This window comes from Cervus elaphus, chromosome X, assembly GCF_910594005.1.
Source record: "Cervus elaphus chromosome X, mCerEla1.1, whole genome shotgun sequence".
Classification (NCBI taxonomy): Eukaryota; Metazoa; Chordata; class Mammalia; order Artiodactyla; family Cervidae; genus Cervus; species Cervus elaphus.
Window position 1 is genome coordinate 122,486,057 of NC_057848.1, and position 21,725 is coordinate 122,507,781.

Here is a 21,725-nt window from a genome sequence, read left to right on the forward strand (position 1 = left end):
TTATTAAGTATTAAAAAAATGTTTCTCTGTCAATGATTGTATCAGGGACCATATGAGATCTGGGTGGCACATTTTGTAAACCCATATATTCAAGAGAAGACCAAAGGCTTTTATGAAATTTTTATGTGTGGTATATATATATATGTATATATATGTATTAACATGTAGATTACACCTAAGAATATGTTATGACCAAATTTTGTTAACCCCAGAAGTGCAAGGGTGGTTTACGTGTATAAGGTTACCAATGCAATTCGCCACAGTAATAGAAAAATGGAAGGAAAACAATTCTGTGATCATCACAATTGATGCATTGTAAGTGTTTGATGAAAATTAATCTATATTTAATTATAGATTAATCTATATTCCTAGGAAACTAGGAATAGAATAGAACTTACTCTGGTAAAGTATATCTACAAAAAAGCAATGTAAACAGGTTGAAATGGAGAAGATTTTTCATTTCCTATCAGGAAAAATGCCGATTATCACCTGTTTTAGTCAAGACTATTCTCGCTAGGTTTGTTCAATGCTGCAAAATGAGGAAAGGTTTAAGGTTTAAGCCAGTAGAAACTGTTGATATCAAATATAATAGTATATTTTGAAAAGCAAAAACAATCTAGATCTACATTTGTGGAATTAATATGCATAGTTAGAGGAGTTGGTGGACCGAAAGTCTATATACAAATATTCTATCTCTACATACATCCTCAACTAGACAATGAAAATCACAAACCATGAAGTTTCAATAACATTAAATACCCAGGGAAAAGTTAACAAAAAATTTGCAAGTAGAAAATGAAACTTTATTGACAGAACTTTAACAGTCAAATAAACAGCATAAGAACAGCATAGATGGTTTCAGTTTATCTTCTTTCAAGCAAATGGTTCCCCTTCACCTATAATATAAACATTAAACTTACTTAGCAGAACTTTATTTCGATGAGAGGAGAGGTATACAAAGTTCACTGCAGTTGTAGTTCTATAAAATGGACTAAAGCAAGAACACTAAGGGTAACCCTTTGGCTTACCTTCAGTTCATCCTCTCTAGAAATTTTAAAGACTTTTCAGGCACATTATGAGTATTTTTAAAAACACACTACTCTTCCTAGTTATACAAGAAAACAAGGACACTGAGTTCAGAACAAATAAATCAATGGAACCTATCAGAATGTAGTTTCAGTAGAAGGCAAAACTGTGTACACATTCAGTAAAATATCTAACAACAAACAACAACCTAAGGAAAACAAAATACACAAAAAATGAAACAAAAACATCCCCCAAAAGTATCATTTACATGTATTGATTTGAAATAATATTGTGAATATAGGATAGCTAAATAGTTGTTACCTCTGTTACTGCTTAAGTAAAGTAAATAAAAAGGCCAGTATTACATTTGTTTCTTCTCTACTGTGGAAAAGTATAGAAATTTTCATTTGTTTTAGTTTATCCCTGATATGGTTGTTTTAAGTTGGTTCAACATTTGCTCCCGCTTTCCTTGTGGCCCTCACATAATTCTAAATGTTTCTTTTCACCCTGGAAAGCATTCCAGTTGGTATAATAGATTAGATGGTGACACTAATTTTAAGTCATTACTATCACTGGCAACATGGTGACATCAAAATGTGAAGCAGAAATAGGACCATTTCTCACAGCCAAACCAAAAAAAGAAAGAAAAAAAGGAGAGAAGAAAAGAAAAGGGAGAGCAAGAGGGAGTATGCGTGAGACAGAAAAGCAAGTAGGAAGACAGAAAGAAAGTCTGGAAAAGAAGATATTTTTCCTTGTTTCTAAAGGATAATGGTTTGTGAGAGACAACTCTGACCAATTTCAAAAGTTCATCCAAGGTATCTGTGATGTTTAGTTATTTAGTTACTGTGGGGTATGTTAAATATTTGTTTTTCTATCCTATTAGCCATTTCATCAATATTATGAAAATATCTGAATTGCAGATTATACTGTTTTAATTCTGTAATATACTGTTAAGTGTCTTGTTCATATTTCTTATTATGTGTACTTGGGCTTTGTCCATTTTCTTCACAGTTATGTAAACTGAGAGGAATGGACTGGGAATTTGGGGTTGGCAGATAAAAACTATTACACTCAGAATGGATAAACAACAAGGTCCTACTATACCGCACAGGGAACTATGTCCAATCTCCTGTGATAAATCACAACGGAAAAGAATATTTTAAAAAATGTATATATACATGTTAAAAATTATGTAAACTAGCACATTGTCTTTATTTATTAGTTGAATTTATTTTCCTCTTCCTAATAATTGATACCTGTCTTATATTAAGTATCTTTTTCTTTTTCCCTTCCGTTCACTCTGTTGCTCTTTTTCTTACCTTTTATATTGGATGTAGGATTTTATATTTATGTACTTTGTAATTTATGTATTGGTCTTTTCAAGTACCACACATATTTAGGGCGAAGATTTTTCTATGAGAACATTTTAATCATGTTCTGTAGTTACATGGAGGTAGTCTGGAAGTGCTATTTTCGTCTAAATGTTCTAATGGAATGGAACAAAAATGTAAAATGAAAATGTTTAGGAGGCTAATACACAGTAAATTCTTCCCTAACTATGAAGTTCTTCCTTTAAAATCGGAGTCATGCAATTAATTGTCAACAATTTGGAAAACACGTAGGTGAAAGATACTAAGTTGATTACGTGGGAAGAACTAGAGTTACAGACTTTGACCTTCAAAACTTTTAAACTGATGCATCAAAGAGGAAAAATAACATATTTGATATGGTTAGAGATGATTATATCATGAGGCTCAGATTTTTATTAGTACTTTATGAGTGACAGTGCGATGTATGGCAAAAACCATCATCAAAAAATATCATAGTATTGCAAAGTAATTCTCCTCCAACTAAAATAAGCAAAGTGAAGTCAAGTCGCTCAGTCGTGTCCAACTCCTTGCGACCCCATGGATTGTCGCCTGCCAGGCTCCTCCTTCCATGGATTCTCCAGGCAAGAATACTGGAGTGGGTTGCCATTTCCTTCTCCAAAATAAGCAGCCCCCTCAAAAAAAAAAAAAAAACACAGACCAAACGTGGGGGCAGGTAGTGTGCTTGGCATGTGTATCTTACTCACACCTGCCTTGAATAGCACTGACTACATGCACTCTCTCAACTTGATCAGCCACAGACACAGGAAACTAGACTATCTTTGGCCATTTCATTGTTCAGTCATTTCATGCTTCATTGGGGAAAGGATTTTAAATGCAACTGCTTTTTAAGAGCTAGAGAATTCAGAATTTGAGAGAATTTAACAAACATAAAGCAGAATGTTGGGTCATTTTCTTTTTTAAACAAAAGTTTATTTATTTATTTTAATTGGAGGCTAATTACTTTACAATATTGTCATGGTTTTTGCCATACATCGACAGGAATCAGCCACAGGTGTACATGTGTTCCCCATCAGAAAATGAAATCTCAATTCCCCTGTTATAATTTGACTGAAGATGCTATTTTATGATAAATGAATCATGAAAAACAGAGTACATTTGTATGCATGCCATCGAAGAGAACCAGAGAATGCAAAAATTAGCATTGAACAATGAGCACTGTAGTGTATCTGTTCTGAATTCACAACTTACATGAGTAAAGTTGAGTTTAGAAGTTAAGGGATTTCACAGAATCACACACATTATGTTAAAGCTGGTACTAGAACCTACATGAATACCTGAGCATATTTCATATTAACTGATATTTATTACAGATGCATTCCATATTTGTTACAAGCAGAAATTATAAAAGAACCTGAAAATTATTAGCTGTTGGTTAAAGTACTTATACTCAAGAGAAGGAAACGGTTTCCTATTTTCAATTCGATATGGCTTTGATCCTGTCTGTTTCTTTATTTGCAAGTCTGTAAGTCAGGCACTCAGGCATCTGGGGTCTGAACAATCTTTCAAAGAATATGGGAACTCTGTTATTAAAATAATAGTATTTTTCCCTCTATATTATTAAAGATATAATATTCTGAAAAACAGAAACCATATAAATTACTTTCTGAATGGATGACATACCTCCTCTGGCATTTCAACAGTCTCTGTATTTGATGCAATCTCCTCCTTGACATCAGGACCATCTCCGCCTTGATCCCCAGTCTTTGCCAAAGCCAATTCCTGGAGATCAGTTTCCAGGTCAGAATCTTTAAAAAAAAAATGTGTGAATTCAGCTGTAAAGCATACACTATAAACAAGGGAATGATAATATTGATCCCGTCAGTGTTACGAATTAAAAGCCTTGGGCTAGTTTGGTAAAAATGTGATGAATAAGAACCTCAGGAGCATTATTCCAGGAATATTTTGCTGGAGAAAAAGGAAAGCAGAATTTTCCAGATGTTATGACCATTTTCCTTTCCCAGGGCTGTCCTCAGACAACTCAGTTGTCCCCTTCTCTTTGTCTTGAAAACACGGCAACATTTGAGCGACCACACTAACCTGCAAACTATACTCTACTCAGGTTTTTAGGAACTGTCTGAAGTCCTTTTCTAATGTTTCCTTTCCTCCTCTTACTGGTTATGTCTTAAGACATGATACACACATACACGTTACCTCCAGGGGCATCCTTCTCCTTCTCTTCATCATGATTCACTGGATCCTCTCCATTGACTTCCTCCTTTCCAGGTGTGATATCCTGAATCTCAACTGGTGCTTCCTCTTGTTGAGGTTGCTCAACACTGGGCTGCTGGTCCTAGGAGAGTGTGCATGCAAATAAAACTTTTTGTTGTTAACACATCTAACAGCATAAATATACATAATACACAGATACATCTAATCATAAGTAAGCCTAACAACGTTTTCCCAACACAATTCTGTGTACTTACTTTTACTAAAGTTACGATTCCCAAAGAGAAGAGTTAGCTCTCATAAGAGTTACCCAGAAAGACTTTGGAAGCTATTTAAATCTATGCTGGGATGGAAGTGTGCAATCTGTTGTTAATAAGCAGGAGGAGGGAGTCACTGTGCACATTTCCAGGGAATTTCACAGTATACTCATCCAGGCAACGCCAGACTGTAATATATCTGGATCAGTGTTCCTTCCTAAGACAAACTGTCACCCTTTATCAGCACGGAAGTCCTTTATCACTGCATCTGCATTACTTAACATCATTTTCTCAAAAGTAAATTTGTGCTAATAGAAAATATCAAATGCTAAGGTACTCACAACCACAGGTTCATCCAGCTGGGAAGAATCTTGACCTGTAGATCCCAATGTTGATGCCACTTGCCCACTCATATTTCTCCCTGAAAGTAGAATATTGTGATTTAGAAAATTTTTTTAAGAGTACAGCTATATTTGATCACTTTTATGACCATATGTTGACTTCCTGTGTTTTAAAACTGTGAAAATACTTTCAAAAGAAAGTATGGGTGTACATGCATTCCAATGACACCAAATACAGTTGCTTGCAAAGCCATGTGTATCTTCGCTAAGCTGGCAGAGAAATCACCTTAAGGTACACAACAAGACAGAGAATTGTTGTGAGGAAGTTTGATTTCACAACAGAATTCTCCATCATGAAGATAGTTAGTGAAATACTGCTAGGGATTTAAAAATTCAGGACTACTGCTCTTGTCACACTCCTATTCACCAGACCTATTTTCCCCAACTCCCTTGGAATTCAGTGGGAACAGGAAGAATGGGTTAGTCTTTACAGCCTGACTATGGCGATTTTCTCAGCGTCTGTGGCTGAGGTGAGTCTGCATACAGAGCATACCGGTCCACTTCTCTCTTGGCACCTTACCACAAAACTCGTGATAGGGTCACAAACCCACTGCGGTTCTGTTTCTAGGCCTTTCCTTAATCGCCCACACTGCCCCCTGCCCAGGTCCCACACCCGGCCGCAGATTCTGTGCTCTGTTATCACTTCCAGGGCTCCAATGAGCCAGATATCTCAAACAGCACCCCCAAGGCTCCCCACACTGTCATCTGACCCCCTGCCCTCCTCTGCCCACCGCCCTTCCTCTCCAGCCACCAGGACAAGATCTAGGGCGTCGCGACACCTGTGAGGAGGAAGATGACGACCTCGAGGGCCTTCCTCCTCAAAGGCCCCAGATGGCACTGCCCGACCCGCCCGAAGCTCGCTGGCTCCCCCTGACACGCACAAGCACTTAAACTCCAGACAGGACAGATTTGTGAACCTACCTGGTGAGTCTCAAGTAGTGAGAATGAACCGGAACTGAATAAACTCACCCGTCTCAGGCCCAACGGTTCTCACAGAATGCGCTCAGGAAGGCGTATGCGCACTAAGGCGCATGCGCAGAAAGAGGCGCGTGCGCACACCCTGCGCATGCTCCCTGAGTTGGGCATCTGCAGTGCAGGTTGAGGTTTTCCCGCCACTGAGGTAGAGTCCTGGAACCGCAGGGTCTCTGGAGGATGAGAAAAGGGCTTGAAGACTATATGTTTTTCCTTCCAGGGCAGTCTAGCTTACGCATCCACAAACTGTGGTGATAGGTAGTCCCAGGTTACCCTTGGTGGAGAATGTGTCTCAGGAAGACACTCATGACAGAAATAGGTATTAAGTTTTTTAATACCTATTTTTATACAGGCTTTGATGAACCATTTCTTTCTCTGCTTCTGGGTTTTCCATCATGCTTGCAATGGCTTTACTCATTTCCATGGAATAAATACATACATCCATACCTCTGTTGCCATTTTTTGCTTGGAGCACTGCACATTTAAATCTCTGAACTGGTAACTGATTTCTCTGAATATACCTCTGGTTCCTATACAATATTGTTCTTTTAGCATCGGGCTTTACTTTCACCACCAGACATATCCACAACTGGGTGTTTTTTCCACTTTGGCTTAGCCTTTTCATTCCTTCTGTAGCTAGTTCTTCACTCTTCTCCAGTACCACATTCTTCTTCTTATTCTATTATAGTGGGAATTTTCGTACTTACTAGGAGTTTTAATTTTACCCAAGAGAAAGGAAAACATGCTCACACAAGGACCTTTACTCAAATATTCTACTCATGTACTCCTAATAGCCAAACCTAGAAATAGCCCAACTATTCAACAACTGGTATACAGAGGAAAGAAAAACATAAGCTTATACTCATACAAAAAGTACTACACAGTCACTTAAAAAGGAACTACTAATGCATGTAACAGCAAGGATTCATCTCAGCTGTGCCAATGAGAGATGTCAGACACAGTAAGCTATATTATATGATTTCATGTCAATGGATTCCTGGAAAAGGCACAAGTATAGGCACAGAAATATATCTGTGGTTGCCAGTGTATAGGAGTGGAGGAAGGAGTCTGATGGCAAATAGCCCAAGGGAGCATTTGCGAACCCAAGTGTCCCGCCCCATCCGCACTCTGCAGGTGTAGGAAAACCTGTCCTCCCCTAGTTGACCCTCAGGAACACGAACCCCAACTAGCCTCCCCAACTCCTCCCCCCTCGCTCCCCACCCACACATCATACAGGGTTGCTCTGGAGTTCCTCTGGTCCGCCTGGGTTTCAAGGCTCCCTGCCAGCATTCAGTAGGTGCCCTAGATATCTCACATTCTTGATAGTATCGCTTGAAGGATACAAGTTTTAATTTTGATGATTCCAAATTGCCTATTTTTGTTTCCTTTGGTGCTTGTGCTTTTTGTATCATATCTAGGAAATCATTGCCTAATCCAAGATTCACATTTACATCTCTGTTTTCTTCTGAGTACTTTATAGTTTTAGCTCCTATATTTAGGTGTTTTATCAATTTCCAGTTAATTGTTATATACAGTGTGAGGTTGAAACTGATTCTTTTGCATGTGAACATCCTGTTATTCCAAGACGATTTGTTCAAACATTTTTCTTTGCTATTGAATGGCCTCTACACCCCTCACAATAATCAACTGACCATAGAAATATGGGCTTGTTTCTTGACTCTCCATTCCATTCCATTATGTGTCTATATACAATCCTTATGTCAGTACCATAATGTCTTGATTATTGTAGGTTTGAAGTGGGGTTTGAAATTGGGAAGTGTAACTACTTGTTCTTTCTCCACACTGTTTTGGCTATCCCAGGACCCATTTAATTCTTACAATTCTAGGATCAGTTTGTTGATTTCCAGGGGAAAAGAGCAGTTTGAACTTTGATAGGCCTCTATTAGGGGAGTACTGCCATCTTAACACAATAGTGAGTCTTCCAATCCACAAATGTGATCTCCAAAGTCCGTAAAACTCTGAGCAAGCTCTGGGAGTTGGTGATGGACAGGGAAGACTGGCATGCGGCAGTCCATGGGATCCCAAAGAGTCAGTTACGACTGAGCGACTGAACTGAAGTAAAATTTCCACTCATCTAGAGTGTCTTTCATTCCACTCAGCAATGTTTTGTAATTTGTATTGTACAAGTCCTGAACGTGTATAGAAATCTATTTGCCCTTTGTATATGACCTTGTATTCTGTAAAACCTGTCGAGCCCCTATATTAGGTCTAACAGTTTCTGTGGGGAGAGGGTGGTTCTTCACAATTTTTTATACACAAGATTATATCATGGATCGACAAGATGGTGGCGGAGTAGTTGGATGGGGAATACATCTCTCTCCAAGGATACATCAGGAATATACCTTCAGACACAGAAGTGCATGCAGAACACCAGCCGAGCACAGATAGCAGCACCTGACCAGTGGAAAAGAATATATAGGCCCACACAAAACTCGGTAGGATGAGGCAACTACGGAGAAAAAACAGGAGTGTTAGTAGGGCTGGACCTGTCCTCGGTCAGTTGGGGAACTGAAGCAAGGGTCCAAAACCCTGATGGGGCAATTGTCTGAGTCAGAGGAGAAACATTTCAGGCTGAGAGTGAAACAGCTCATCCGTGGCACCCTAACTGGAGTGTGAATCTGACATCCTTGCCACAGCCATACATACCCTAGATGGTGCAGTGGCTGGGAGCTGGAGTTTAGGGATTGTGGAACAATCCCAGGGCGAGGGGCGCTGTTGACTGCAGGGAGACTGATGGACAGGATGTAAGGGAGGAGACTGTGGTGGGAAATACCTGTGGAGGAAATTCGGGCAGCCATGGAAGTAAGGTGATACTGCTGAGTCATGTGTAGGGCGTGGAGCCATCACCATTGCCTCTCGAACACGCCAGCACTGGCAGCTGAACAATAGAGAGGCTGGCCCATCAAATGCCTGACGCACTGAACTACAGAGTAGGACTACACCCAGGGTGCTTCTTTAAGTGACTGATGCACCAAACTACAGAGTAGGACTACACCCAGGGTGCTTCTTTAAGTGACTGATGCACCAAACTACAGAGTAGGACCACACCCACGGTGCCCCTTTAAGTGCCTGATGCTTGAACAACAGAGAAGGATCCCAGGTAAGGAAGCCCTCTAAGTGCCTGAATGGGCGGAGCTATGGAGAAAAAAAGGCCAAAGAGGCCTTCTGATCGCCAGCTACAAGAGCCTCGAAAAAAGACTCTGATAGGGCCATAACTCCTGTGGCAGAGGCAGTCCATGTCCCTGCACACTTGGCACCGCCAGGGTCCCTGCACGCCAAGCTGCTGTGCAACGTTCACGCTCAACTCGCACTGGGGCAGAGCTGCCAGAGACAAAAAAAGTCTTATGTCTGTGCATGCAGGGTCACGTTGGTAGTGTCCGACTCTTTGTGACCCTGTGGACTGTGGCTTGCCAGGCTTCTCTGTCAGGGAGGGGGTTCTCCAGGCAAGAATACTGGAGTGTATTGGCCAATACTGGTTGCCATACCCCTCTAGAGCACTATACTTCCTGCTGCCCTAGCCGCCAACTCCCCTGTGTACCTGATGTTGCCACAACCCCTGTGACTCACGCAGCTGCACCACCTCCACACCTGGCCCTCACACGGGCAAACCCAAGTCCTCCAAGGCAGACTCAGGAGCAAACCCCAGTGGACCGCCCATATCCAGAGGTGGAAATAAAACCACAATTGAAACCCAAGGGCAGTGTGACTAAGGAAGAAGACTCAAAACCCTCCCACCAGCTGCACAAGCTGCAGATTTAATCCACACGATCAACTAGACAGACTCTGTGTCTGTGGGAATATATAAAAGGTCATTGAGAGCTCCCACAAAAGATTACATCATCTACAAATAGAATAGTTTTACTTCTTTGCCAATGTAGATTCATTTTGTTTCTTTCCCTTGCTTTATTATCCTGTCCAGAACCATTTGGAATAGAAGTGGTAAGAGATGTTATCCTTCTATAATTCTTGATTTTCAGGGGAAGTACTTCTGCCTTTTATCACTAAGTATGATGATAGCGATGGGTTTTTCATAGATGTTTTATATCACATTCAAAATATTGCCTTCTGCTTCTAGTTTGAGTCTTTGTATTTTGAACGGTTGCTGAATTTTGTGAAATGCTTTTTTAGGTAGCTACTGAGATGATAATGCGGTTTTTTTTTCCTTTATTCTACTGAGGTGGTATAATAAGTTAATGGATTGTTAACAGTAAATGAACAAGGACGAGGATTTTGTAAGGATTTTCTTTTCTTTTTTTTTAGGATTTTCACTTTCATTGATGCTGGCAAAATGCTGTCCGTCAGTAAAGCTGATGTCCATCAGTAAAGCAGGAGAAGGAAAGGTTGTTTACTACCACATCACATCATTCTTGGAGCAGACCACTCTGCTGCAGTGAACAGGATGCTTAGACCTTTGCTCATCATGGAGTTCACCAGTTGTGTAGGAGGGAGGCTGAGCATGGTTAGAAATGCAAATAGTCCGATCGCACCCAGGACCAACAAGACTGAGTGAAAAAATGGCTCCCCATGGAACCACAGGAAGTAGAAGGTACTACAGGGGAGAGGGTTCCATTTGGTAACAATGCAAGTACTGTGCATGGATGGACAAACCGTCCACCACTGCCCAGGGTGACCAACCACAGCCTTTGACACAGATGGGGAAGATGCCACCCTGGCGACCCAGGCCTCAAACCTGGACCGAGGGCAGTCCCCTTTCTCAGATGTCCAGGAGGACACTCCAGGCCCATTTTGGTCATGCCAACACCGTGCAGATTTGAATACACAAGCAGCAGTGATTGGTTGTGGGGATTTGGAGGCAAGGAATCCCAAACCACTCTGGGGAGCCAACGTGGAAAACACAGGCTCAGGCTCTCACGGGGAACAGGGCAGAGACCCCATATCAGGCCAGGGCTCACACAGTCAGGTGCTGAGGTTGATGGGCAAGAGTTCACAGTGGGGGTCTTGGGCCTGAGCACTGGAGGACCAGTGGAACCCAGTCTCCAGGAGTGTTCACTGCCCAGTAAACAGGCTGGAGATGCTTCCCCAGTCAGTGGCTGCTTTAGTGAGGTCACTCTAGGAGTCAGCTGGCATCCATGGGCGCATCTCTGAATCTTAGATAATCAGTCATCTGAGTTGCAGTGTCCTAAGCACTTCTAAGGTGTCATCTCACTTGAAGAAAACCCTGTCACCCCTGCAGGAACTTGAGTCATGTTCTTTCTCTCTGAGACCCCCTCCCTTTCGCCCAAGCCCTGAGGGAAGTGCCTTGGACGCCTGGTCTAGGTCTGGATTTTCTCTGGATCCTGGAGAGATTTTCAGTTCAGGCCTCACTAGGACATTAAGACAGACACTTGTGTGTGGGCAGGAGAGAGGTGTCCTGCAGAATGCAGGGAGCAGGCAAGGTCCTCAGGGGATCGTCTGAGGCAGTGAGGGTGCTGGGTGAGAGGCCACAAATGGGGTGAGGATGTAACAGAGGCCCTGTGAGCAGGGCTAGAGAGGGGCTAAAGAGTCTCCTGGAGTGGGAGGGAGGCCTGATGGAAGGTGAGGGGAGAGGGTGGGGATTTGGGATAAAGAGGATTTGTGGCAGCTGTCACCAGGAGAGGGACTCTGGAAAACGACAGATGACTAGAGGGATGTAAGGGAGCTGTCATAGGCACAGTGAGGGGAAGATCTTTCCTATCTCTAGAATTCAGTTGCCCACTGTGTGTGCTGAGACATGACAGAGAGGACAGGGTCCCTCGGAGTAGTTCTGTGGATCTGGGATTCACTCTGAACCTCCCGTGGGGCAGGATACAAAGTCACCACAACCAGAGGTGACCAGGGTGGGTTAAGTCCATTCTGAGGACCCAGACATGGGAAATCAATTTCAGAACTCCTCAGCTCTCAGGCAATCCCCACCCCTGGGATGAATCTGCCTTCCTCAGGATGACATGCTGGTGAATGCAGACTGCAGGGACTGCAGGACTGGAGGGCTCTCTCCCTTGGGGTTGACTGAACAGAGACTCAGTGCAAATGCCAACACAGCAGCCCAGAGGGAAAGATGTGGGGCTCTGTGTCCCAGGGTGCAGGCTGTAGGCTCTGGGGGAGAGGGGTGAAGCCTCTGAGCTAAAGGAGAGCTGTGAGCTAGAGTAGTGTCTACTTAAAGAAAAGCATATAACAGGAGAGTTGTGAGTTTAAGTTGGATTTGGAGTCTTCTGGGAACTACAATCCAGGACAGATAGCTCTGAGGAAACTGCTTGGAGGACGTAGCAGAGAAGTCAGTAATGATTGTTGCCTTGGAAGTACATGCAGTCAGGCGTGCACATTGGTTAAAGATTGCTGTGAAACACAGAGATCAGAGGTCACAAGTTCATTATTTTCATGCTTTTCTGTGTGGGGAAGAGGCAAGGATCTAGGGTCACTGAAACTTTTCCTGAGGTATCAGTAAATAAAAAAGGCCAACGTGTCCAAAGCACAGTGTGCCTCATACTGTTTTTCACCATAAATTCCTTCAGAATGCACTTTAGGTCAGCAACCACAGTGGTTACAACTTAACACTTGTAGTACTGGCTGACAGTAATGCTGTTTGTCTTAAGGATCTGAATTTACCTGAGGCCAGATGTTCAAGGTGCATATAGAAAAGCCAGAGGAATCAGAGATCAAATGTCCAACATCGTTTGGATCATACAAAAAGCAAAAGAGTTCCAAAAAATATCTCCATCTGCTTTAATGACTATTCTAAAGCCTTTGACTGTGTGATAGAAAAAGCTAAAGAGTTCCAGAAAAACATTTCCTTCTGCTTTAATGACTATGCCAAAGCCTTTGACTGTGTGGACCACAAGAAACTCTGGAAAATTCTGAAAGAGGTGGGAATACCAGATCACCTGATGTGCCTCTTGAGAAATGGGTATGCAGGTCAGCAAGCAATAGCCAGAACTGGATATGGAACAACAGACAGGTTCCAAATAGGAAAAGGCGTAACTCAGGGCTGTATATTGTCACCCTGCTTATTTAACTTAGATGCAGAGTACATCATGAGAAACAGTGGGCTAGATGAAGCACAACCTGGAATCAAGATTGCCAGGAGAAATATCAGTAACCTCAGATATACAGATGACACCACCCTTATGGGAGAAAGCGAAGAAGAACTAAAGGGTCCTTTGAAGAAAGTGAAAGAGGAGAGTGAAAAAGTTGGCTTAAAACTCAACATCCAGAAAACTAAGATCATGGTATCTGGTCCCATCCCTTCATGGCAAATAGATGGGGAAACAGTGACAGACTTTATTTTGGGGGGCTCCAAAATCAATGCACATGGTGACTGTAGCCATCAAATGAAAAGACACTTGCTCCTTGGAAGTAAAATTAGGACCAAGCTAGACAGCATATTAAAAAGCAGAGACATTACTATGCCAAGAAAGGTCCATCTAGTCAAGGCAATGGTTTTCCCAGTAGTCATGTATGCATGTGAGAGGTGGCCTGTAAAGAAAGCTGAGTGCCGAAGAATTGATGCTTTCAGACTGTGGTGTTGGAGAAGACTCTTGAGAGTCCCTTAGACTGCAAGGAGATCCAACCAGTCCATCCTAAAGGAGATCAGTCCTGAATATTCATTGGAAGGACTGATGCTGAAACTGAAACTCCAATACTTTGGCCACCTAATTCGAAAAACTGACTCATTTGAAAAGTCCCTGATGCTGGGAAAGATTGAAGGTGGGAGGAGAAGGGGACAACAGAGGATGAGATGGTTGGATGGCATCACCGACTCAATGGACATGAGTTTGCATAAACTCTGGGAGTTGGCGATGGACAGGGAGGCCTGGAATGCTACAGTCCACGGGCTCTCAGAGAGTTGGACACGACTGAATGACTGAACTGAATTGAGAGTTGGAATTGTCTAAGATGTTCAGGGTCTCTGTCCTCAGGTGTGACGTATTTGAGCTGTTTTGGGTTGCCTTCCAGGATGAGTGCTCTCTGAACTGTTTGCGGATCTCTGTCCCAGGCATGAAGTCTCTGAACTATTTGGGAGGGTTTTGTCCAGAGGGTTGGGTCTCTGATCTGTTCATGGATCTGCATATGAGAGTAGTCTTAAGAGGAAGGCTGGATGGACCCCACTCTCATGGGTCTTAGAAGTAGACCTGTGATATCACATTTGCTATGATTTCTACCATGCCTCCCTACAGAGAAAAAATCTTGTGGCCCCATCCTCAGGGAGGGCAAGTCATGTGCAGTACACAGGAGCCCACGGTAACAATACTGAGGAGAACAATACTTCCTGACAAGACTACCACCCTTGATAGAGACACTGTGAAAAAACTATGTACACACACTCACTCAGACAATCTGCCCAACCCAGCACAAAGAGGCAACCATTTGCAGATGCGAGCTCAAGGCCCCGTGCACACTGAAGTTCTCGGCTCATGAGGACAGGAGGAACGGGATGCAGGCTTGGGAGCCTTGGAGGATGCAGGGAAGACTCAGCAGAACGCTGGCCATGTAGTGGGGGAGGGGGGCATTTGCACAGGGCTACAAGGACCCCGTGACTGTCTCAATGTCAGGATACGTCTCGGTGTCCTCCCATCATACACCCAGCTGCTCACCTGATGTATTGAATGTAATCTGCACATTCCCTGGGGACGTGGTGGTGGAAAATGCAGAGATGAGCCTCCAAGCAGGTGGGGAGAAACCTCACATTCACCAGTTTGCATGAGTCTCCACCACAAATGCAGCGATCCCTGCCTCTCTTTCCCCCACTAAAGCATTCCTTGGCACTGAGGTCAGCAGGAGGGCAGTCAGGGCTGGACAGCTTGTGAGGGACCCTGTGTACAGCATGAGCCTCCCCATGACTGGATCATCTCCATGTCTTGATCAGGGCAGAGGACTCTGATGTGTGCCAAGGGAGCATGATTTAGACTCAGGCCTCGGTTAACTGAGTCATTTCCTAGAGACAGTCCCTGGTGGGGGGCAGGGCAGGGAGGGGGAGCAGCTTCTTTTCTCCTGTAGAGATAGTACCTCATCCAGTAGCAGGGCTGGGGGCCCATAGGTGGGTGCTAATTGGGGATCCTTTGCTGCCAGAAATGGTCTCTCTGTCCCTGTCCAATGTTCTATCTTTGTCTTTCTCCCTGCCATCTCTGTGCCTGTTACATCCTCCCTGTTTGCCTTTATGAGACTGACTGTGACCTCACTCATACCGCGAGGGTCCTTCCTCTGTCTCTCCTGAGGGTATCATCAATCAACATGGATGTCCACTGGGAGCAGTAGAAGGGATTCCCCTTGAGTGTACGGGATTCCAGGAAGGGCATGTTCAACTGCAGAGGGTCTGTGGATTTCCCGGGATGAATCTAGGGCTCCTCAACAATCATTGTGTGATCTGAAAGAACACTGGGGGCTTCTCTGGTAAGAACCCTCCTGTGGCTCAAGTCAAAGTCACCTCTATGGCCAGAGGCCCTAGGGGACCCGCCCCTCATCACCGCTCTCATCCGATCTCCTGGCTCTCCCTCCATCATGCTGTGACAGTCACATAGCCCTCAACATTCTTTTCATACACACTACACTGACTTCCACTCCCCAGTTTTTACACTGGCCTCAACTCTGTCTGAGACACTTTTCGCCCTGACAGGCATCTCCTCTAGGCTTTTGCCCAATGTCACAATGTTAGAAGAAACTTCCCTGGCCACTCTTTCTAGATATCATCACCTCTCTCTATTTCACTATCCCGGTTTAATGTTAATCACAGCAGTTATGAACACCTGATAAATTACTTATCTTTTGGGGCTGTATGACCCCAACACAATGTAAGTTGATGAAGCCAAGATTGGTGTTCTCTTTCCTAACACACATAGTTGTGCTTGAGAGAAACTGTGGAGAGGATGATTGAATGTAGGCATGAATAAGCAAATTAAACTTGTTGACAGAGGCATAGCTAGACAGGCTGAGGATTCTGCTAGAAAACATATTCAGGGATGACAAGATAGTGACAAACCCATGGTCTTTATCTCACCTATGCACTATCCTTGGCTCCCCTCGGAGTTGACCCCTTTCCGAACAGAATGGAATGTCCTGTTGTCCTTCTCACATATTACTCGCAGTCAACGACAGAGGCCTTCCCCACCCCAGACCTTCAGATCCCAGTCCAAAGCTTTCTCTCCCCTGCCCGCTGGGGGACTGTGGCTGGCTTTCCCCATTGAGACCTATTCTGTATTAAACAGGAAAGCACAAACAAGCACAATGCCCAGCACACAGAAAATGCTTTCCATGCTTCCTGTTATGATAGTGGCCACTACAGAGAAGTAATCTTCAGTTTATGGAGACATTTTTCGGAGTCCAAGATTGCAGCAATCGGCGGGGTTTTCATCCTCACGTTGCCTTTCCACCCTTGGAGGATCATCCACCCTCTAACGGGCCACCGGCACCTACATCGGCTGTTCCCCAGGCTCACCACCAAGGGGCGCATATATGAAACAGTTTTGTCCTGGGATGTAGCACTGAGGGGTACCGGTAAGACCACCCACTCCGGAAGGTACCATTCGAGAGGGCCTATGACAACACAGAGAGTACCTTTACGCCGCGTCGGGCATCGACCAGAGTTCCTAGCGGAGGCACCCATGGCACCACTGGCTCCATCCCCATTCTTTCCATTCCGGCTTCGCGCTGCATCTGAGTCCGAGTGGACACCGGTATTAAGCTGCAGCTGTCCTCGTCTCTTCTCCAATTCCACCCCTTCGTTTCTACATGGTTACATCCAAGCGGCGACGGCTACGGAGCGAGATGCGCTGCCAGTTTGGGGTCTGGCGTCAGGGAGCGTTCTGGGCATTGATTGGTCTCCGCGAGGTCGCCGGAATGAGCTCTTCCGGGGCGCGGATAGGCGCCGGAAGTCCCGCGAGTCCCGCCCTGCTCCGTCTCCTGCCCAGTTCCAGTTGACTGGCTGGCCGTTACAGGACTGGCATCGCAGAGCTGGACCTGAGGACGAGAGGCATGTTGCCGTTCGCGGCTTTTTAGAGCATACAGTTTTTCTCCGAGTTTTATGCCTTTTCCCGAAGGGGTCGAATAGCTGTCCTGGTTAGTGGCGAGGTTTGGCCCAGTCGCTGGCTGTGCATGTTGACGGCGTTTCGTTCTTGTTTAGCTCTCGCTCAGTCTGGATTGTGTGGCAGCGCACGGATATTCGCACAAATGCATGCAATTCATGTCCAGGGAGAGGGCTCTGAGTTAGCTGTCTCTCCCTGGAGACTAACCTGTGCCAGGGAGCCTGGGCTTGTGTATCACTACGTGTTGCAACACAGGTCCTGTTTCGGTACATTTGATCTCCTTGAGCCTTTGGGCAGAGTCGTGAGTGATGGGATATTTGATCTGAGTGGATTTTGTGAGTCATAGTACAAAGTCCCTAAGATGTGTGTGCCTGTATTCCGGGGTGTGCATTTTTGGAGCTTTCTGGCCTTTCAGTCCCTGGGTGTGAGATTCCTTTGTAGGTGTGTGCACCTGAGATTGTGAGACCTCTGAATTTTTGATTCTGGTCCCAAGTTGTGATGTCTCTGAGCTGCTTTAAGGATGGGTTTGTCTAAAGATGTGAAGTCTCAGCTGCTTGGGGATCTGTGAACAGGGTGCAGGTTTTCCATTTGTTTGGGGACTTTATCTAAAGGTCGTATGATGTTCTTGAGTTATTAAAGGTTCTCTTTCCGTTTAGGGTTTTTGTATTAGATTGTTAAGTGTCCGAGTGGTTTGGGAGTCAGTCTCCATGGTGTGAAGTATCTGTGCAGTTCTCATTTGTTTCTGTCTTGAAGACTTTGGTCTGTTTGGAGGGTCTTTGTCACAGCGTGTGTGGTTATGGTCTCAGTTGTGTTTGAGGGTCTGAGACGAGTTGTGTGCTCTCTGTGCAGAGATTCAGTGAGCTCTTTTTGGTGTCTCTGAGTATCTATCTGAGCTGTCTGGAGTCTCTGTGTCAGAAATAAAACCTCTTATGTTCTTGGCTAGAGGTCTCTGTCCATGAAATGAGCGTTTGGAAGCTGGCAGATATGATTCTGAGGCCTGGAACCTGACATGCAGAATGTGTGTTCTTAAATGTTTCAGTTGTCTCCTGGAATCTCAGGTTGTTCATAATTGTTACAATGGGGCCAGTGCACGTCTTGCACGGTACCTGTGCATGTTAGCAATGTGTGTTGCCTGGCTCCAGACTATCCTTCAGCAAATGTTTTCTGAGCACCTGTAATCTACCTGAGCACTGTTGGAGGAGTTTGTGACAGGACAGAACTGACCAAGTCTCTTCTTTGATAGACTTGGTGGTCAGTAAATATATCACGGGTGGCAGGCACTATGAAAAAAGATAATGCTAGATCAGGGGAAAGGGTATATGTAGGTATGATGTTATTATTTTATTCAAGGTAAGGAGGGAAAGTCTCCCTGAAAGATGGCAAGTAAGCAGAGATCTGGAGGGAGTGAGGGAGCAGGCCATGGGGTTGTGTAAGGGAAGAGTATTCCAGGCAGAAGGAACAACCAATGCACCTGTCCTGGCATGGAAATCTACTTGGCGTGCTCCTCAATGTCAAGGAGTGCTGTGATGCACTGGCTTTGGCATGTAGCACTCATCGAAAGTGGTCTCGTTGCTGATGTCTCTGTTTCTCCCACAATTTTTGATCATCTGCATTTCACAGATGAAGGACTGAAGGCTCCAATGTGTGCCCTGCACCGTCTCCTACCCATCCCTGAAATTAGGAGTGAGACCTTCTGGTCCATCCTGAGAGAGAGAGAGAGTTTGAGTGTCTGAGCTGCAGGGATGTCACGCTGAATGTCAGCCAAGCAGCAGAGATCAGTTATAATGTGGGAATCATGCCTCGTAACATTGGTACTCTTGATGGAGGGCAGGACTTAAGAAGGAAAAAGGAACTGGGGCAAAGGACAGAGGCAGGAAGGGAAGTTGGAGGACAATGAGAAAGAAAAGCAAAAACGACTGGCTTCATCACATTGCTTGGGTTTGGCCCAGTTCACGTTGATTGACTGTATTATGACATAGTCAACTCTTCCTGTCCCTACCCTTTCTTTCCCTTCCCTTTTTTGTGCCTGAGCAAGTCAGTCCTAAAAGCGTTAGGTGTCGCCAGGTAAGGCATGTGTATGTGTAAAGGGGCATCCCTGCCTGGAGAGTCAGAGCCCAAGGTGGAAAGAATATCCCTGGGGATTGAGTGTGAAGGAGGCTAACTGCTTCACGGATTCAAGGTTGAGTGAGGTGTGGAAGTCAAGGGCAAGGGATGGTTCCGCATAGATTGTGAGGAGGACCCTTTCGTGGAGGATGGATCACTTATATGCATTGGGATTCATCAACTCAGCAAATAGATAAGAATACTGAGAGCCACGTCTGTCATTTTTGGAAAAGGGAATTTCCAATATGGAAATGAAGTAAACTAGAACAAATTCTGAGGAATTCTACTGGAATTAAAGTTCTCCATGTAAACTTCTTGTATTCGATAGCTGTGCATATGTGGCTAGACTGATATATAGCTATAGATGTGTGTCTATGTGTATGTGTGTGTGATTATGTACACACATATATTCCCAAGTTACTGGTTATAGCAACATTCCATTGGCAATAATTTCACCAGTCCCCAGATCCTAGCTTCTGAACACCTCTCTCCACTAAATGATGGGTTCCCAGGCTGAGGAAGGAAGGGATAAATGAGCCTGGTTCACCTTCTCATGTCAGTAACAAGGGAAGGTTCAAGAATGATGGGGAGATGTCAGAGGGACACAGAATATAGCTTGAATGCTCTCCCGGACACATTCAGGACTCTCTTATTTTTTCCACCTTTTTTGAGGTATCATTGACATATAACCTGTAAGTTTAAGATGCCAATGTGATGAGTTGATACACACATATGTGGCAAAACGATTCCCACAGCAGGGTTGGCACTCTATCCCCTCACATAATCCTTTTTAAAAATTGTTGAGGAAATAATATCTCAGAACTACCCTCTTAGCTTTCACTGTATTATACAGTTTTGTTAATTATACTCACCATGCTATACATTGGATCCGCATAACTTATTTTTCTCATACCTGTAAGTTTGTACCCTGTATTCAGCATTTTCCACAGGCCCTGGAAACCACCATTCTAAACTCTTGGAAATTTCTGTAAGTTTGTCTTTTTTAGGTTCTGCATATAAGTGAGAACATACAATATATGTCTTTCTCTCTTTCACTTATTTCACTTAGCATAAAGCCTTTGAAGTCCATTCATGTTGTTGTAAAAGCAGAATTTTCTTCCTTGTGACTGAATAATATTCCATTGTGTCTATCACCACATTTCCGCTTTTCAAATTAATTTAGTTTAATTGGAGGATAATTACTTTACAATATTGTGATGTTTTTTCATACATCAACATGAATCGGCCATAGTGATTCACGTGTCCCCACCATGCTGAATACCCCTCCCACCTCCCTCCCCACCCTTTCCCTCTGGGTTGTCCCAGAGTACAGGCTTTGAGTGCCCTGCTTCATGCATGGAGCTGAACACTGGTCATCAGTTTTACCTATGGTCATACACATGTTTCAATGCTGTTCTCTCAAATCATCCCACCCGCTCCTCCCACTGAGTCCCAGAGTCTCTTCTTTACGTCTGTGTCTCCTTTGCTGCCCCGCGTGTAGGGTCATTGGTACCGTCTTTCTAGATTCCATATATAAGCGTTAACATACAGTATTTCTCTTTCTCTTTCTGACTTACTTCACTCTGTGTCATAGACTCTGGGTTCATCCACCTCATTAGAACTGACTCAAGTGCGTTCCTTTTTATAGATGAGTAACATTCCATTGTATATGTACCACAACGTCCTTATGCGTTCGTGTGCCAGTGGGCATCTAGGTTGCTTCCATGTCCTGGCTATTGTAAACAGTGCTGCGGTGAACATCGGGGTCCATGTGTCTGTTTCACTTCTGGTTTCCTCAGGGTGTATGCCCAGCAGTGGGATTGCTGGGTCACATGGCAGGTCTATTCCTAGTTTTTAAAAGGAATCCCACACTGTTCTCCGTAGTGGCTCTACCAGTTTGCATTCCCACCCACTGTGTATGAGGGTTGCCCTTCCTCCACACCCTATCCAGCATTTGTTGTTTCTAGACTTTTTGATGGTGGCCATTCTGACTGGTGTCACCATGTTTTCTATATCCATTCATCCCTTCATAGACACATAGTTGCTTACAACTTTTGGTTGAGGGGGGAGGAGCCAAGATGGCGGAGGAGTAGGACGGGGAGACCACTTTCTCTCCTACAAATTCAACAACTTTTGGTTGAAGCTGCAAAGTAAATTTCAGGTTAGTGTTACTCCTCCAATGTTGTTTTTCAGAATCATTTGGCTATTCTAGTTCATTTCCTTACCACAGAAATTTTATCATCAATTAGTCTATATGTACAATAAAGTCCTGCTGGAATTTCTGACTGGAATTGTATGAAATTGATGGATGTGTCTGGGGACTACTAACATCCTAATTATATTGAATTTTTCAACCCATGAATACACCATGTGCCCCCATTTTGTTAGGTCTTATTT

General features: G+C 44.0%; 1 protein-coding gene and 2 long non-coding RNA genes across 11 annotated transcripts in view; 1 reads left to right on the forward strand and 2 right to left on the reverse strand.

The window, feature by feature from the left end:
- Positions 1–17,020, reverse strand: part of LOC122689024 (X antigen family member 5-like) — a 73,687-nt gene extending 56,667 nt beyond the window's left edge. Inside the window, exons 1-5 of one of the 5 annotated variants that reach the window (XM_043895102.1) lie at positions 16,765–17,018; positions 5,182–5,261; positions 4,569–4,707; positions 4,038–4,162; positions 782–896 (exon numbers count right to left, since the gene is read on the reverse strand). In XM_043895102.1, the coding sequence (XP_043751037.1) occupies positions 864–896; positions 4,038–4,162; positions 4,569–4,707; positions 5,182–5,261; positions 16,765–16,807 (420 nt within the window). In that variant the 5' untranslated portion in view covers positions 16,808–17,018 and the 3' untranslated portion in view covers positions 782–863. Of the gene's footprint in view, positions 1–781; positions 897–3,469; positions 3,917–4,037; positions 4,163–4,568; positions 4,708–5,181; positions 5,262–16,758 lie in introns of those variants that run through there. The other 4 variants (XM_043895099.1, XM_043895104.1, XM_043895101.1 and 1 more) reach the window with 4 other exon arrangements.
- Positions 1–21,725, reverse strand: part of LOC122689036 — a 574,758-nt gene that overhangs the window by 209,474 nt on the left and 343,559 nt on the right. The gene's annotated exons all lie outside the window — the stretch shown is intronic.
- Positions 17,285–21,725, forward strand: part of LOC122689035 — a 79,476-nt gene continuing 75,035 nt past the window's right edge. Inside the window, exons 1-2 of the long non-coding RNA XR_006339686.1 lie at positions 17,285–20,316; positions 21,362–21,489. This is a non-coding gene — a long non-coding RNA (uncharacterized LOC122689035). The remainder of the gene's footprint in view (positions 20,317–21,361; positions 21,490–21,725) is intronic.